This window comes from Monodon monoceros, unplaced genomic scaffold (genome assembly GCF_005190385.1).
Source record: "Monodon monoceros isolate NGI ecotype Baffin Bay Population unplaced genomic scaffold, NGI_Narwhal_1 Super_Scaffold_21, whole genome shotgun sequence".
NCBI classification, from domain to species: Eukaryota; Metazoa; Chordata; class Mammalia; order Artiodactyla; family Monodontidae; genus Monodon; species Monodon monoceros.
In genome coordinates, this window is record NW_021703778.1 from 143,323,033 (window position 1) to 143,341,565 (window position 18,533).

Here is an 18,533-nt window from a genome sequence, read left to right on the forward strand (position 1 = left end):
TCACTTTAAGTATATCATGCCGCTCCCTTCTGGCTTGTAGAGTTTCTGCTGAGAAATCAGCTGTTAACCTTACGGGAGTTCCCTTGTATGTTATTTGTTGTTTTTCCCTTGCTGCTTTTAATAATTTTTCTTTAATTTTTGCCAATTTGATTACTATGTGTCTGGGTGTGTTTCTCCTTGGGTTTATCTTGTATGTGACTCGCTGCGCTTCCTGGACTTGGGTGGCTATTTCCTTTCCCATGTAAGGGAAGTTTTCGAGTATAATCTCTTCAAATATTTTCTCGGATCCTTTCTCTCTCTCTTCTCCTTCTGGGGTCCCTATAATGCTAATGTTGTTGTGCTTAGAGTTGTCCCAGAGGTTTCTTGGGCTGTCTTAATTTCTTTTCATTCTTTTTTCTTTATTCTGTTCTGTAGCAGTGACATCCACCATTCTGTCTTCCAGGTCACTTATCCATTCTTCTTCCTCAGTTATTCTGCTATTGATTACTTCTAGTGTAGTTTTCATTTCAGTTATTGTATTGTTCATCTCTGTTTGTTTGCCCTTTAATTCTTCTAGGTCTTTGTTAAACATTTCTTGCATCTTCCCGGTCTTTGCCTCCATTCTTTTTCTGAGGTCCTGGATCATCTTCACTATCATTATTCTGAATTCTTTTTCTGGAAGGTTGCCTATGTCCACTTCATTTTGTTGTTTTTCTGGGGTTTTATCTTGTTCCTTCATCTGGTACATAGCCCTCTGCCTTTTCATCTTGTCTATCTCTCTGTGAATGTGGTTTTTGTTCCACATGCTGCAGGATTGTAGTTCTTCTTGCTTATGCTGTCTGCCCTCTGGTGGATGAGGCTATATCTAACTCTGTGATAGTATTTTTAATGACTACACTGTATTCCATTTTGTGGGTATACAGTACCTTAATTTAGCTATCTTGTTTTTAGTTATTTCAGTTATTTTCTAATTTAAATTTGTGTTAGATCACTGTGATGTTCAAAGTTTAAATGACTAAATTTTTTATCATGATTTAGCAGAAGTAGAATTACCGGAAAGCTACACCCATTTTAAAGTTTCTCAATATAATTGCCAAATTCTGAAGATTTTTACCTTTTTATTACTGTGATCAGCAGTTTGCGGGCTTCTTTTTTTGTACTTTACAGTATTTAGTATTTTCACAAACTGGTAAATAATTAATTGTTTACTTTTTTCAGTTTTTGGATTACTAGTGAAATGGAGCTATTTTTCTTGTGCTGTTCCATTTATATTTGTTATTTTGTGAATTGTATATTTTTCTGTTGGTGGTTAGTTTTTTACTATTGATTTGAAGAAGATATTTATGAAGGATATCATTTTGTGTCAAATACTTTTCCTCAGTTTATGGCAGTTTATTTATATATTTATATGCCACAATTAATTTTTCTGTGATGTGTTCCATTCAGTGAAACTTTATTAGTTCTGTCTTTTTTTGTGTGAGTGTGGTACGTGGGCCTCTCACTGTTGTGGCCTCTCCTGTTGCGGAGCACAGGCTCCGGACGCGCAGGCTCAGCGGCCATGGCTCACGGGCCTAGCCGCTCCGCGGCACGTGGGATCCTCCCAGACGGGGGCACAAACCTGCGTCCCTTGCATCGGCAGGCGGACTCCCAACCACTGCACCACCAGGGAAGCCCCACAGGGTATTTTCACGTTCAGTTTTACTAGGTAATACAAGCTGTTTGCCAAAACGATTGTACCAATTTATACTCTCACCGTTAGTATGTGAAAGCCCGTATTGTTTCATATCCTCAGTCTTTGATTTTGGTAAGTTTTAACAGTTTGCCGTTTTAACAGTTAAGTGTTAGATGTGTCTCATTTTGACTTTAGTTAACCTTTCTGATTACTAATGAGGCTGAGCATCTTATCTCACATATATGGTCTATTTAAGTTTTCTGTTCTTTCCGGTGCCCATTCGTTTCTTTTTTATTTTTCTTTGGAGTTCTCTTTTTCTTATTGATTAAGAAAAGCGAGTTTAAAAAAATATATTCATCGCACTACTCCTTATTGGTTATGTACATTACAGACACCTTTTCCCAGTTTGTAGCTTGTCACTTTGCTTTTCTTAAGGTTTCTTATGATTATCGTACATTCTTAAATTTAATACACAGTTTATCATTTTTTGGTAATTAACAATTTTGTGTTTTGTTTAAGAAATTATTTCTACACAGATATCAGAAGAATACTCTCAGAAAGATTGTCTTTTTAAAGTTTCATGTTTCTTTTGTTTTCACATTTCAGTTTTGTTGGAAATTATTATGATCTGTTGTAAGGTAGGGATTCAGGATTTGTTTTCTTCTTTATAAATAACTGGTTTAATCAGGATTTGTTAAACAGAGTATCTTTTCCTTGGTGATCTGCAGTACTCATTTTGTCATAAATTAAGTTTTCGTACATGGTGGGTATGTTTCTGGGCTCTCTTCTGTTCTGTTGATCTAGTTTATGCCTGTGCAGTTACCACACTATCCTAAGTGCTTTATAACATGACTTTTGATACCTAGTGGGGCAAACATACCTAGTGGGGCAAACCTCGTACCTCGTTCTTTTTCAGGAGTTAATTTGCTACTGTCAGCTCCTTGATTTTTTTTTTTTTAATAAATTTACTTTATTTATTTATTTTTGGCTGCTTTGGATCTTCATTGCTGTGCGCAGCCTTTCTCTAGTTGTTGCGAGCGGGGACTCCTCTTCGTTGTGATGTGCAGGCTTCTCATTGCGGTGGCTTCTCTTGTTGTGGAGCACGGGCTCTAGGCCCACGGGCTTCAGTAGTTGTGGCACGTCAGCTCTAGAGCTCAGGCTCAGTTGTGGCACATGGGCTTAGTTGCTCCACGACATGTGGGATCTTCCCAGACGAGGGCTCGGACCCGTGTCCCCTGCATTGGCAGGCCAATTCTTAACCACTGTGCCACCAGGGAAGCCCCTCCTTGATCTTTGATGTAAACTTCAGAGTCTACTGGGCAAAATCTACAAGAACTTAGGGTTTTTATTGGAATTACACTGGCTATGTAGATTCCTCTGCTGAGAATTGTTATCTTTACAATATTAAATCTCTCCATTTATTTAGTCTTCTTTAATGTCTTTCAGTAAAGATTTATCATTTCTCCATTAAACGGCTTTCATAGGGCTTCCCTGGTGGCGCAGTGGTTGAGAGTCCACCTGCTGATGCAGGGGACGCGGGTTCGTGCCCCGGTCCGGGAAGATCCCACGTGCCGCGGAGTGGCTGGGCCCGTGAGCCATGGCCGCTGAGTCTGCGCGTCTGGACCCTTTGCTCCGTGACGGGAGAGGCCACAACAGTGAGAGGCCCGCGTACCGCAAAAAAAAAAAAAAAAGGCTTTCATAGCTTTTATTAAATTTGAGAAATTATTTTATAGTTTTTCTGCTATTATATGATTTTTTCTATTTACCTTTTGATTTTCTCCCTTTAAATGTAGCAGTTTACTTTGTATCCAGCAACCTTATTAAACTCCCTTATTAATGGTAAAACTTTGTAGGTTATTTCTTGATTTTCTGTAAATGATGACAGTTTTATTTCTTCCTTTCTAGACCTTATGTTTCTTGTTTAACTTTTCATTGGGTATAACTTCTCACACGTGGTTAAATTGAAATAGTATTGGTGTACATCCTTGTCTTTTTAGGAGTGCTTTTAAGTTTCACCATTAAATAAGGTCTTTGTTGTAGATTTTTGCTTTCGACATCTCCTTTCCCCCACTCTCCCACTTGTAAATCTCCGTTCTGAACAAAAATGAACAGGAAAACAGATACACTTATTTCCAGAGCCTATCACTATGCTTGGTACACTAGAGCTGTCAGTTGGTTGCATGAATGAATGAATATGGTAGGACTGACTACTTGTGCTTCTTGTTGTCGTTGGCTGTGGTATAGCAACTCAGAAATGCTTGTTCAATCTTTATCTTAGAGAAAGAGTCAAAGCCATTAATGTATGTATTACAATTCTAACGTTTCATCAGCGGAAATTAGCACACTGAATTTTGGAATTTGAATACAATTATTTGGAGACAAACCATATTTTTTTTCCATTTCTCATTCAGTGATGCTTACTGTATTGTAAATTAAGGATCCATTTAAAATATACATAGGTGAATTTTAGGCTAAATTTTCTGAAGATTTCTTCTGTTTAGGGAGTTTGCTTTTATCTATTCATAAAGGAATGTTTATGAATGTTCCTTTGAGGAACATCGTTGTGATCTAGATTAGATTTGTAAATTTAGTACTGTGCCGGTTCTGTGAAGTTTTAATTAAAGCCTGAGCAGTTTATGATACTGATAATCAACAAATTAATTTGTGAAGTCTCCTTTATAATTCAGATCAAACCCTTTCTGCTTTTCTGCCTTTCCCTGTACCTGTTTTTATTTTTAAACATGAGGAAATTAAGGCATAAAGGTAGAGATTCCCTGAATTTGGTGTACTGCTTACTGCAGTAGACCACTTTGCTTCTGTGAGAATTGTAAACTACTTACTTTCCAGGTATGTGCTGAAATTTCCATTCCTGAAAATCTGCAAGCCTTGCTAATAAAGAAAATCCTTACTCAGTCAATTTATATGTTAGGACACCAACAGCTGACTAAAAGGTCTGCTCCTGAATTTGTAGAGAAGAGAAGGGTACAGTAAGTTTGCAAGAGGATATATTTTTTCTATAAAAGGAGCTGTTTGTTTTTTCCTTTATCTTTTTTTCTCCCTTAATACCTTCTTCCCACTCAATGTTGACCATTGAGCATTATTTCTAGGTTATTGTTTCTCCACTGGAAATGACCTTGCCCCCCAGGAGACATTTGGCAATATTTGGAGACATTTTTGATTATCACAGGGAGAAATGCTACTGGCATCTGGTGGGTAGAGGTCAGGGATGTTGCTAACCATCCTAACAGTGCACAAGATGGTCTCCTACAGTCGAGAATTATGTGGCCCAAAGTGTCAGTAGTGCTGAGGTTAAGAAACCTTCCCTAGATAATGGTGTTTCTTTTGGTTTTGAACTGGAAAGAGAACTTTAATGCCTGTTTGTTAAAAGGCATTATTGGTGTCTTAGACTATAGCCTTTAGAGTTAGACCTGGTGTTCAAATCTTTTCTCAGTCCTTACTGGTTATGAGTACTTACATTCATGTGTGAAGGAAAAAACCCAGAAAGAGCAGATGTGATAAAATATTGTGGAGTGATGAGGAAGTATTATTTGTGTCCTCCCTTCCCACCTGAACTCCATATACCAATGACTTGGCTTATTTTGTTTACTCCTCTGAGACCTTAGGCAAGTTTTTACACCTTTCGGTTTTCAGTTTTTTCATCTGTAAAATGAGGATGATAGTATTTATATCATAGATTTTTAGGGGAATGTTTCATGAGAAAATGCAAATAAAGCATGCAACCCTATGACTGGAATGTATTAAGTATTTAGTAAATATTTGCTTTGTTATTAATAATAATTTTATGTTCCAATTATAATCATTTAGACTTGCTATCAGAAGTGATGTATAAAACTGGGTAAGATTGTCCATCAGCTGATGAATGAATAAACAAAATGTGTTCTATCCATACAATGGAATATTATTTGGCCATAGAAAGGTATAAAGCACTGATACATGCTACAACATTGATGAACCTTGAAAACATTGTGCTAAGTGAAAGAAGTCAGTTACAGAAGACCACATATTATGTGATTCCATTTATACGAAAAAACAAATCCAGAATAGGCAAATTTATAGAGACAGAAAGTAGATCAGTGGTTGCTTAGGGCTGGGGGGAGGAGGGGTGGGAAGGGTAATAGCTAAATGGGTTTGCTTTTGAGATGATAAAAATGTTTTAAAATCAACTGTGGTGATGGATGCACAACTTTAGGAATATACTAAAAATCATTGAATTGCACAGTTTCAGTGCGTGAATTGTAAGGTATGTGAATTACATATCGCTAAAGCTGATGCATATAAACTTTATCCTTTCTGTGACATAGAACATTTTATTCCTTGGTCTTCACCTTGGTCTCCATCTTCTGATTTCTTTACAATCTTAATTAGAGAATGCATTCCAATGGAGTTAACAGTATTGCTTGTTATTACTCATCACTAGTTCAGTGGGTGACAGCTGCCTGTATATACACACTTGAGATTTTGCCAAGTTAGAAAAATATTTCTCATTCCGGTCTAGATAGCTGTGTGACTTAACACCAAATGGCCAGCAGAGTTGGTCATACTCCACTTTTCTCACACAGGGACATTTGTATGCGGACTTGGCCATCATGTTTGTAACTGAGTTCCATTATGTTTTATTTTTATAAATGGGTAACAAGTTAGAGAGGTAATTTCCATTAGCTAACTGTAGCCAATGGCTTAGAGTTAGAAACCCAATGAGCAAACAGGGACATGGTAGTTATGAGGCCATTCATTTAAAAAACGCACTAGAATTCAAACAGCTATAGTGAGAAGTACATAAATGGAAGGTGAACTTGTAAGCAGATTGTATTCTGCCTATATCTTTTGATTGCAGCTATTGGAATCCCCACCCAAACAGGCTTAAGGTAATTTATGGCTCACGTTACCGAAAAGTCTGTGTTTAAGGGATGTCTTCAGATGTGGCAATGTGCAGAATTTCAAGTAGCTTCATGACTCTGGTTCCCTTTACCAGGCTATGCTTTTCTTTTAGGTGGCTTCTTAGACAGGCTCTCCCCTTATGGTTGTAAAATGGCTACGGCAGCTCCAGGACTCATCTTCTCAGCATTAAGACAAGCAGATAGAGAGAAGTTTCTTCTCTCAACAGTAGAACATTTCTGGCCTGAGTTGGGTCATGTGCTTGTTCTAGAACTACTAGTTGCTGTGACCAAGAGATTGGGATATGCTGATTGACTTTGGCCAGTAGAGCTTACCCCTAAACTTGAGAGTGGGGTCAGCATTACCCACAGCCATATGAGAGATTGGGATGAAGTGATTCACCAGAAGAATTTGGAGTTGCTTTTTTTCTTGTTGTTAACCAGGAGGTGGAATTAGATGCTAGATGGTAAGATAGCTTATGTCCGCAATAATGTTGAGCATATATACTAGAGCTTTTATCCTTGATAATAATAGCTAAAAAATTTATTGACTGACTTTGTATACCAGGTAGAATGAGTAAAAATCTTTGGGCAAAAATAGGATTATGATAACTTTTAGGCCTGAATTGTTCTAAAAGTTGTGTTCTTGAGGAACTTTATTATAAAATTGTCTAGGGGACTTCCCTGGTGGTCCAGTGGTTAAGACTCCCTGCTTCCACCACAGGGGGTGTGGGTTCGATCCCTGGTCATGGAACTAAGATCCCGTATGCTGAGTGGCTCCCTCACTAAAAAGAAAATTTCTTGAACTGAATAAAAATGAAAATACAACATATCAACTTAAAAAATTTTTTTTAATTGTCTAAGTTTTTTGAAATTTGGTGTGATTTTTTTTTTCTCCTTATTTTAGGATCCTGTTATCTTTAAGTTCTATATGTGGACTTCCTTAGTTCTTTGAACCTAGTACTTTTCTCTTTTGTCTTTCTAATGCCTGTTTTTACTACGTAGCATCATTTCACTTTTTAAACCTGTGCCTTCTAGCTCTACACATGCAAGTCTAAAATCTTAGGTTCCCAGCTCTGTGAAACAAGTTAGTATCCTAGTTAAATTCTGTTAACTTAAGAAATACAGATACAGATAGCTTGACCAGGATAATTGCTCTCATGCATGTTCGTCATTGTATCATGCAGCTCAATCAGACTGTGCTCTTGGAGAGATCAGGGAGCGTAAGATCTGATTACTTGGGACTTCCCTGGTGGTGCAGTGGCTAAGAATCCGCCTGCCATTTCAGGGGACACAGGTTCATGCCCTGGTCCAGGAAGATCCCACATGCCGTGGAGCAACTAAGCCCATGCACCACAACTACTGAGCCTGCGCTCTAGAGCCCGCGAGCCACAACTACTGAGCTTACGTGCCACAACTACTGAATCCTGCGCGCCTAGAGCCCGTGCTCTGTAACAAGAGAAGCCACCGCAATGAGAAGCCTGCCTGCCACAACGAAGAGTAGCCCCTGTTCACCGCAACTAGAGAAAGCCCGTGTGCGGTGATGAAGACCCAACACAGCCATAAATAAATAAATTTAAAAAATTAAAAATAAATAAATTGAAAAAAAAGATCGGATTACTTTCTGACCAATTTCTCTTTGCTGTTAGGAAACAAAAGGCAAATAATTTCTTTGCTAGAGTGGTTTTATGGCACATATCATAAAATATGTGCTATATTTAGTATGGTACAATTATAATCAAGGCCAGTTTCTAATATTGGATTGGATATAGACAGTTTGGGAGAGAGTTTTAAATGTTTTGCAGTAGTGACATGGTTATAAAATAGTTCAAATTTACCAGACTTATGAAAGAAGAATGATTTTTTTCAATTTGCTATATTAAATATCTGAACCTGTTAGTTTTACAGAAAAAAGGATACTAACTTAAAAAACAAACAAAAGGAAAACCATTGGTGTCAGAATAATGACAGTTATTCTCCTTTTCTTATTTTTTCCCCACAGTGATCCTGGTGGGGGCATTGAAATGTCTGAGTTCATTCGAGAGGCCACACCCCCAGTTGGTTGCAGTTCAAGAAATTCTTATGCTGGCCTTGATCCAGGCCACCAGGTAGGAACCTGTGCTGTTGTATTTTGCTTTTCTCCCTCCTCCTGATGGCGGTCTCACGTGCTCTCTTGTCTGTAACAGTCAGTCAGTGTTTGGGTTTATCTTGCTGATTAATAATATTTTGATTGTTTACTGCTTATCTTTTATTACCATTATTTTAAATAGAATTTTCACATTACTTAAGTACTTTGTTGCCGAGCACATACCAGATGCTAATTGCCCAGGGGTAGTTTTGATCGAGACAGTTGTGGTGAGCGCCCTTGGGAACTTTAGCTCCTAGTGTGTGCTTATTTACCTTCATGGTGTCTGTCTGTATTGGAGACATATAGGTTATCCCTTGTGCTTTTGTCAGTCTCTTTGGATAGAATGAAATGACTTAGTCCTTAAATATGGCTGCACATTTTATATTAATTAAACCTGGCCTTTCTTCTTACTGACAAATATTAGCAACATCAGGTTACCCTGGGGAATAAGCCTACACTTTTGCAACAAATTTTGAAGAGCCACACCTTTTTTTTTTCTTTTTCTTTTTCTTTTTCTGTTAGGACAGACAAAAGGACACAGCAATGGCCAGCCACCTTTGGTAACTCTACTCTTGGCATCATGTCCATTAGAACTTGCCCTACTTGTTTTAGGGAGGGTGTCCCATCTTGAATGTAATTATTGCATGTCTGCACCTAAATGCACAGTTTTCCTTAAAATATTAACTCTTGAATAAAAAAGGGCAGATATCAGAAGCTATTGTGCTACTTAGATTTTGGTGTTTTAGTTTTATACTGTTTTATACCAAAAGGAATTATTGGCATAATCATTGTTATCCTTTAGGGAAGCTGAAGTGGGGAAGTAAAGTTGGGCTTTTTGTATATCGGTAGAGATATTACCAATATAGACATACCATGTTTATCACACATGTTTTATTATATAGGTCTTATTACACATTATCATAGTTGTATACAAATGTCTTCTGTACTAGATAGTGGACTCCTTGAACACAGTAGCTCTGTCATAGTCATTGTGATCATTCTTTCCTTCCTGCCACTGCTACCCTTCTCCTTTCCATCTTCTACTCTCCATTCCCACCCCCGCCCTGTCCCTCTCTTCCCTTTTATCACTTACCTTCCTTAAAATATTTTAGTGCCTGATGGTATTTAAGGCATTTTGTTTGTCCGGGATGTGGAGTGGGTCTTAACCCTCAAAGAGTTTGCAATTTCCTAGTAGATGTCTATAAGTAACTGAAGTTATAAATATATGTTACCAAGTAAGTGTAAGTACAAGATACAAAGTAATAGTTGCCATAGGAATGGTACAGAAAAGGGGCTATAGATTTCAGAGGAGAAAGTAATTGTTTCCAGCTAGAGAGAGGGGCAAGGCTTCATGGAGGAGGTGGCCTTGCCTGATTGCTCTTTAGTTGGAAGTAGTTTTTCTTCTCTGACATCCATAATCCTTCCTGGACTTTCCTTTGGCACTTATCAAAGAGAAGAAACACTGGACCATCTTAGTTTGTGCAAACCTATTAAGTAAAAACTTTACCTCTAAGTGTATGAAGATATCATTTTTTTCTTAATTTTTTCCTTTTCTGAATGTGTTTATTTTTAGAAAGTTAGCAAATAACAAGAAGAAAATAAAAATCATCTGTAATGTCATAATCAAAAAAACTTTTTAAACAAAGAGGGATTTTAGTGTGCTGTTCTTTGGAACTTGATTCTCTTTACTGACTATATCATGAATGTTAATATTATTAAGTGTTTTTCTGCAGTGACATTTTGGGGACTGTATTGCATTCTTTTATTTGTATGCACTGTGGTTTATATTTTCAATCCCTTATTGTTTCATGTGTGAACAGTCACAACTCCATTATATTTGGGGGGGGATAAATTTTAAATAATACAGAAAAGCGTGAAGAATAAAATATAACCACCCATTGTATCTGTTAAGATTGCTTTTGTCACCAAATAATAGAACTCAACTAATTAGGTGACTTAAAGAAATAGTTTTATGTTTGTCACCTAAGTTTGGAGCTGGTTTAATAGCATTTGTTCAGCAGCTCAATAATATTAGGGCTCTGGGTTGGAATTTCCCTAGTTCTTTTGGCTTTTCCTTAGAGTTGCAGGATGAGCACAGCAGCTTCAATTATGATCCTGTTGAAAAGTTAAGAAGCAGGTGACAGTGTGGGGCAGAGTTGTCCTTGCTCATCATCTTCTCAGACATGAAAAGGTCTTTCCTCAAAGCCCTCCAGCAGACTCTCCCATACATTCATTGAGCAGAACTAGAGCACACACCTAGGTCAGAGTCTGGGCCCTCTTCTCATAAGTCAGAAGATAATATGCCCAACATTTGAACAAAATGGGAAGCTTGTTAAGGAAAGAAAAAGAGAACACTTTGAGGTTGTGAGCAAATGACTACCGTACGCATATTCAAAAAACATTTTTTTTTAAGTTTAAATTCTTAGAAGGGTGGCATGAAATGGTGTTTTTTGTTTGCTTACTTGTTTTTAAACTTCTGTCTAGGAAGTTACATGTTTATTATTCTAGTAGGTAAATAACATATGTTAGTTTTATAACTTGTTTAGCAGGTGTGAGAAGAATGAAACTCTTGCAGTAAAATGCTTTTTGGCCTTTTTCTTTCTGTCTAGTTGCAGTGCTTTTTATGGCTAATTGAAAGCAGAAATTAGGAAAAATCAGGAGAATCAAACTTAATAAACAGTTCAAAAAATATTGCAAAGCTCGTTTTTTTTATTGGCTACATAAGAATTTATTAGTAGTTTTAACCTGTACGTGTATGCTTATTTTTACTTACTTTTTCACTGACATATAACTTTTATACAGCGTAGTATACACTTATTAAGTGTACAGCTCAGTAGATTGTTACATATGTGTACACCCATTTAATTGCCGTCCAGACAATTAGACAATTAGGCTCTGCCGTCCAGGGCCCTAATATTATTGAGCTGCTGAACAAATGCTATTAAACCAGCTCCAAACTTAGGTGACAAACATAAAACTATTTCTTTAAGTCACCTAATTAGTTGAGTTCTATTATTTGGTGACAAAAGCAATCTTAACAGATACAATGGGTGGTTATGTTTTATTCTTCATGCTTTTCTGTATTTATCCCCCCCATATATAGACCAAGAAAGTCCCTCATGCCCCTTCAAAGTCAGTATTAACCTATATTTTGACCAAATTTCTCATTGTGTGCTTCTGTTCAGTTGAATCAATGAAAGAAAAGATTTGGCAAAATATGAGTATTATATGAATGTTCTTGATTTTAGTGTAAGGTGTTAAATTTGCTTGACTATTTTCTTCTTGAATCCCTTGAAAGCAGGTTATAAAAAGAGTTACTCAGACTTGTTGATTTAGGAACTGTCATGTTATATTTGGTTTCCTTAATGTGTTCATGGAATTTGTGGTATTTGTTTCTATGATTTTTATGGTAGTATAATAATTGATGGTTATGAAATTTTAGGGACGTCTTATACCATCTTGAATATAAGCCCTAAAAGCTCCGCAGATTTTAGTGTTCTGTTTATAGAGTTTGTGCTAAAAATTCCTTTTTCTTAGATGCCTTAGTTTTTTTTTTATTCTTTAAAAATATGTTATAGCAGCCTACAAAGAAGTACTTACTTTCTGTCTGAAACTCAGGAAAGAACATACTGATTTACTAACAATTTGAAAGTAAGATTTAGGTTGCTCTTTGTTAGTATGTTACGTCCTCCAAACTTTCCCTTTATATGCCCTGATAAGTCTAAATTTACTTCAGGTAGACTTAACACCTAGTTTTGCTTTTGTTTATAACTTGAACATGTCATGATACAATATAAAAATGACAATGACCGTTTGGCACAGATTGTTCGAGGTTGGAGACCCTTGCCCTGGGGGCTCCATCAGTCCTGAGTACGCAGAGGGATTCAGTGTCTCAGCAAATCTGTACTAGGTGCGCAGCATGTGCCACAGCAGACAGGGAGTGCGGCTCTGATATATCATGGCCTTTTGGTGAAAGTGACTGATAACATGTTTTGATAACATAATTTCATTTGATAATCTTGCTAGTCTGTGCCGATGGCGTAGCTAGCATTTCGTTTACTTCATGTCATGTTTTCAGATTGGATCTGGTTCCTCTCGTCTTGGAACAGCAACAACTATTAAAGGTAGGTGTGATCTAACCCGAAAGTTACCTCTGACTTTCCATTTCTTTTTTGTCTCTAGTAAAGATAACTGTATCATATATTTACGTGTAATGAAAAATCATTTTTGAAATTATTTTGTGGATAAAATTATGTATCTTTTTTATGGTAAACTTTTAAAAAATTTATTTAATGAATTTATTTTTGGCTGCATTGGCTCTTCATTGCTGTGCGTGGGCTTTCTCTAGTTGTGGCGAGTGGGGGCTACTCTGTGATGCGGTGCGTGGGCTTCTCATTGCGGTGGCTTCTCTTGTTGTGGAGCACGGGCTCTAGGCGTGTGGGCTTCAGTAGTTGTGGCTCATGGGCTCTAGAGCGCAGGCTCAGTAGTTGTGGTGCACGGGTTTAGTTGCTCCGCGGCATGTGGGATCTTCCCGGAGCAGGGCTCGAACCTGTGTCCCCTGCAACGGCAAGCAGATTCTTAACCACTGCATCACCAGGGAAGCCCAAAATTATGTATCTTATATTAAAGATTAATTGATTTAAATTGTGGTCTCCTTTCATCATCCAAATTTCATAAAAGTATTTGACCATTTGCATGACATTGTATGAATTATAAATTTTGATCTTTAAGAAACTTCTTTGCCTTGAGGGAAAATATTTTCATGGGTTTTGATGAGGTTCATAGAAAACTAATTTAATGTGAAACCTTTAAATTGGGCAGGAATAAGACACTAAAAAAAAGTTTCTTTCCTGTACATCTTATATATCGCTTTTATTCAATACATCTATTTCAGATAAATTCATTATTATTTTTGCCCTATAATTTTATAACTCTCTAATTTTCCCTGGAAGGGAATTTTATGTTGTTTCAACTTGTTATTACATGATTTGCATTTCCTTTTTAAAACTTCTTTTGAAAGAAGTAGTTGTATTAGCTAATATTATGAAGCTTTCCATATTTGGTTTGTAGCACTATGAGAATAATTATGTGAGCTGACAGTCCACGATACTTCCTGTTAGTTTAATGCATCTCCCATCATTGTAACCCTTGATACAAAAACTGCTTTAGTTAATACGTATCTACTGTACTCCCTCACGTCCCTCCTTGTTATGCCACCCTGTACGGCCTTTACTTTTCATATAATGTCTTCATGGGTCTCTCTTCACTTTGTAGGAGATACAGACACCGCTAAGACTTCTGATGATATCAGTTTAAGTCTGGGCCAGAGCTCTAGTCTTTGTAAGGAAGGAAGTGAAGAACAGGGTAAGAACATTTTACTTCATGATGCCCTTATGTACTATGGTGACCAGGGTGAGTTTGTGGAATGTGCTGCTCATATTTTGGCAGAAGTTTATAATAACTTAATATGGTATTTTTTAGAAACATTAAAATAAAATGATTTGCTAGCATAACAGTAACACAGTGTTATAAGTACTTACAGCTTTCTGGAATTCAGCTACACATGTTCTGCCAAGTAAACAGGGAAACTTTATGAGCATATGCCCCAGAATGAGTGTCAGATGGGAGATAAGAATCTGCTATTCCTTTAATTGGTCAGAGCATCTTGCTTAGCTTAGTGATAACCTAGTATGTAAAACTGTTCTCTGCCATTCAGTATGACGTCTAAATGCCAACTACTGTATATGTTGCCCAACTGCAGAAACGACAGTGCGTTTTCACAGAGAAATAACTTGCTGTTGGACTTACTGAGAAACTGTCTGCTTCCAGCTTGGTGCCTTCCTGTAGCAGATTTTTAATCTTTAATAGAAATTTTGGTTTTAAGTGATTTTTTTTTTCTCCTTATGCAACTCCATTATAAATGAGTATTTTGGATTTTATAGAGTTCCTTTTTCTTTTTTAAGAACTGCCACATTTTCAAGTTTGGTTTTTAATTTTCAGACATAAAAGAATGGATATGTCATACCCATTTCAAGTGGAGATTATCCTAGGTTATATAATCAGTGAGCCAAAATTGGATTAGAAACCTGTCTCCCTGTTTCCAGCCTGTTGTTTTTATTAGCTTATGGGTGATGTTTGGTAGGCAGGCAAGGTGATAAATTTCCTGTACTGAATTATGAAACTTATTTCTGAAGTTACAAATAGATCACTGAATTGTGACATTTCCCCATGAATTTAATGTTTTACCCAGGTTTAATTCTTGCAAGTATGTTTTGTTCCTGGTACTTAGCATTCCAGGTTTATCACTGTAGCTGCTTTTTTGGAATTACAGTACCTCGTCACTGTTTGCTTCTGTGGACCCCCCCTCACAACCTACCCCTCTCCCCTTAAAAGTACTTTTAAACATACTATATGGTATGGAAGCTATTTTCTTATAAAAAGGAAAGGCGAATTAATCTCTTTGAGAATTACAGTATTCCTTTCTATAATATGTAATCATTAGTGTCTCAGAAACTGGATAGTGATCTTAGAGGGGCTAGTGCCACTACCATTACGGGTCATAGGTCTCTTTATTTTCCTCTGGAAAGTACCTTGTGCAAGTACATTGGGAGTTATATTCCTGTAAATCTACCCTGGCAGATACATATTGACATAGATAATGGTGCTTGACAGTAACTGAGTGCATACCGTTGCCCTGTGGGGGGTCAGCACACTTCCTCTGTAAAGCTTTGTTGTCCACGTGGTCTCTCCTGCAGCCACTCAGCTCTGCCATTGTAGAGTGAAAGAGGCCGTAAACAACGTATAAATGGGTGGGAATGTCTGTGTTACACTAAAACTTTACTTACAAACAGGCAGAGGGCCTCTTTGGCTCTACAGGCCTTAGTTTATCAAACCCTGGTTTAGGTCTTTTTCTAAGCACTTTATATGCATTCACCCAGTTAATCTTCACGACAAGCATTTGAAGTTAATACGGTTATTATTTTCACTTTACAGATGAGTGTATCATAGCTTAGAGCAAAGTTATAAGAAACTTGCCCAAAGTCACCCATCTGCAAAGTGGCAGTTCTGTAGTTCAAATCGAGTTCTAAATCCTAATTTTAATCACTATGCAATACTACTTTTACATAGTTTTATAACTTGCTTTCATCATGTAACATTTTCACACGTATTTCACATTTAACAATTATTATTGAGTACTCATATGTGCCTGGTACCAGTCTAAGTACTAGAAATAATGGGTGAACAGACAAAAATTTCTACCCTTATGGCTTCCATACTACTAGTACGGAAACATACTATTATAAATCAAATATAGATGTAGTAATAGAGACAGAGGATAGGGCGTGCTGGGGGCTCTGGCCATCGTAAGTTTAAATAGAACGGTTGAGGGAAAACCTGGCTAAGCACAAAGACCTGAAGGAGGTGAAGGAGCGAGCTGTCGGGGTATTTGGGAGGAAGGCGGCCTCCGTGCAGAGGTAGCAGCACAGGCAAAAGTCCTAAAGTAGGAACATGCCTGTCAGGTTTGAGAAATAGTGGGGCTGGTACAGAGTAAGTGAGGCCAAGTTACAGTCTTGTAAGCCATTTTGAAGATTTTGCTTTTAATTTCCAGTGAGATGATGAACTGCTATCTAGGGTTTTGAGCAGAGAAGGGTCATCATCTGTGTTACATTTTAACAGTTGTTGTGGCTCCTGTGTTGAGAGTATACTAAAAGGGGCAAAGGCTGTTGCAGGGAGCTCAGTTAGCAGATTATTGCAGTAATCGGGGCACAGATCAGGGCAGTGAGAAGTGGTCTGACTGTGTGGCAGATGTCAATGAGAGATATGTGGATGGATTTGGAAATACCGTGTGAGAGAAATAGCAGTCATAGGTGACTCTTAAGATTTTGGGGTTAAATAATGGGGAGGATGGAGTCTCCATTAACTGAAAGGGGGAAGACTGAGAAGGAGCAGATTGAGGAGTGGGGAGAGCATGGTGGAGGGCAAGAGAGGGAGTTCAGTTTGGGCATATCAGGTATGAGTTGCTGTTAGACTTCCAAGCAGCAGTAATTGGTAGATAATTAGATAGGTCTGGATTTCGGGTAAGAAATCTGGGTTGAGGTTTTAAATTTAGGAGTTTTCAGTGTATAAATATTAAAAATTCAGTTATGTCAAATGTGGGGTTGGGTTAACATGAAATTCATGAACTAACAGGGAAAGCCTCTACGGTTAGCTGGCCTGGAGTTGAGGCAGCCTGGCTCCCTGAGCCGAATCCCTGTAGATCTTGGCTACGGTTAGGCACCACCTAGTGGCTGTCGTTCATTCTGGCTTAAATATCAGCGGGGGCTCTTCTGGCTCTCTGACTGGTTTGGATTTACAGGACAGTGACCTTTAGTTAGTTGTTAGTTAGCAGTTAGTTGACTAGTTGGCACTCATTTTATCAACATGATTCAGGATGATTGGGAGAAAACTGAGTTTGTGGGGATGTGTCCTCTACGTTTTCTAAGAAGGGGTTATCTACAGTTTCCCTCCCCAGCCTCGCTCATGTCTTCCCTACCCAAGATCAGAACTCTAGTCCATCGCTGTATAGTACCGGGGCTGGGTAGAAGATGCAGGAACTAGTTACACGTATTTCTGAACTTCAGTTATTATGGGGCCAGAAAATTGGATGAGACCTACAAAAGAGAAAGTATAGATAGAAGAATGAAGAGTTCCAGCTGTTGAGCTCTGAGCCACTGCAGTCTAATAAATCCAGGAGACTGAATTGGAACAACTGGTGAGGTAGAGGTGTGTATCCCCACATTTCAAGGAGAGTACAGTGATCACCTTTGTCAAATGTTGCTGATAGGCCAAGTTATATGAGACTGAGACTTGACCATTGGACTGAGCGTAGAGGTTGTTGGTGACCTTGATAAGCTTCTTAATGGGGTGGGACTAGAATACGTGGCAGAGGAGGTGAATTGAAAACAGTGAATATGGACTACTTTTTGGTGAATTTTTGTAAAGGAGATCAGAGGTAGAAGGTGATAGCTTGCAGGGGAAGTGAGGACAAAGGAGGAGATTTGGAATTTCTAAGAATGTAAGAGAAATAATGGCTTGTTTTTTATAATTGATGGGGATGATCTAGAAGAGAGGAGGAAGATAATGATTTTTGTTTATAAAAGTAGTATGTTCTAGAAAATACAGTTAAGCATGAGGAAGAAGATAATTTACACTTCTGCCATCGAGATAACTGTTGTTAATATTTTTTCGTGTCACTTTTTTCCTTATTTTTTATTGTGATATAGTTTACATACCATAAAATTCACCCTGCTAAGTATACAATTCAGTGGTTTTTAGTATATTCACAGATTTGGGTACCCATGACCACTATCCAACTCCAGAACATTTACATCACACCCAAAAGAAACCCATAACCATTATACTCCCCATTTCCTCCTTCAACCAGCCCCTGGCAACCACTAATCTACGTTCTGTTGCTGTGCATTTGCCTATTTTGGACATTTCATATAAATGGAATTTTGTAATATGCGGCTTTTTGTGTCTGGCTTCTTTCACTTTGCATGCTATAGCACGTGTCAGGACTTTATTCCTTTTTATGGCTAAATATGGTATACTACTTTTAACATTCCTACAAACATACGTATATATACCCTTAGTATTCTCTTTAACTCTTACAGACTGGAGTCATATTTTTTATATAGTGCCATCTTTTTCACTCTAAGTATTTTCTCATATTACATAATCTTTGAAAACATTCGTAGTGCCTGCATGGTGTTATTACTAGACAATGTAATTTATTCAACCTCATTTTATTGGACATTTTTATAGTTCTGTGTTTTAAGGAGTTTCATAACAACCTGAGACGAACTACCTTTTTCTA

General features: G+C 37.6%; 1 protein-coding gene across 4 annotated transcripts in view; it reads left to right on the forward strand.

The window, feature by feature from the left end:
• The window catches only part of PCNX1 (pecanex 1), a 168,274-nt gene that overhangs the window by 37,008 nt on the left and 112,733 nt on the right, over window positions 1-18,533 (forward strand). For all 4 annotated transcript variants that reach the window (XM_029236695.1, XM_029236696.1, XM_029236697.1 and 1 more), the window contains exons 3-5: window positions 8,549-8,654; window positions 12,753-12,798; window positions 13,949-14,038. In XM_029236695.1, the coding sequence (XP_029092528.1) occupies window positions 8,549-8,654; window positions 12,753-12,798; window positions 13,949-14,038 (242 nt within the window). The remainder of the gene's footprint in view (window positions 1-8,548; window positions 8,655-12,752; window positions 12,799-13,948; window positions 14,039-18,533) is intronic.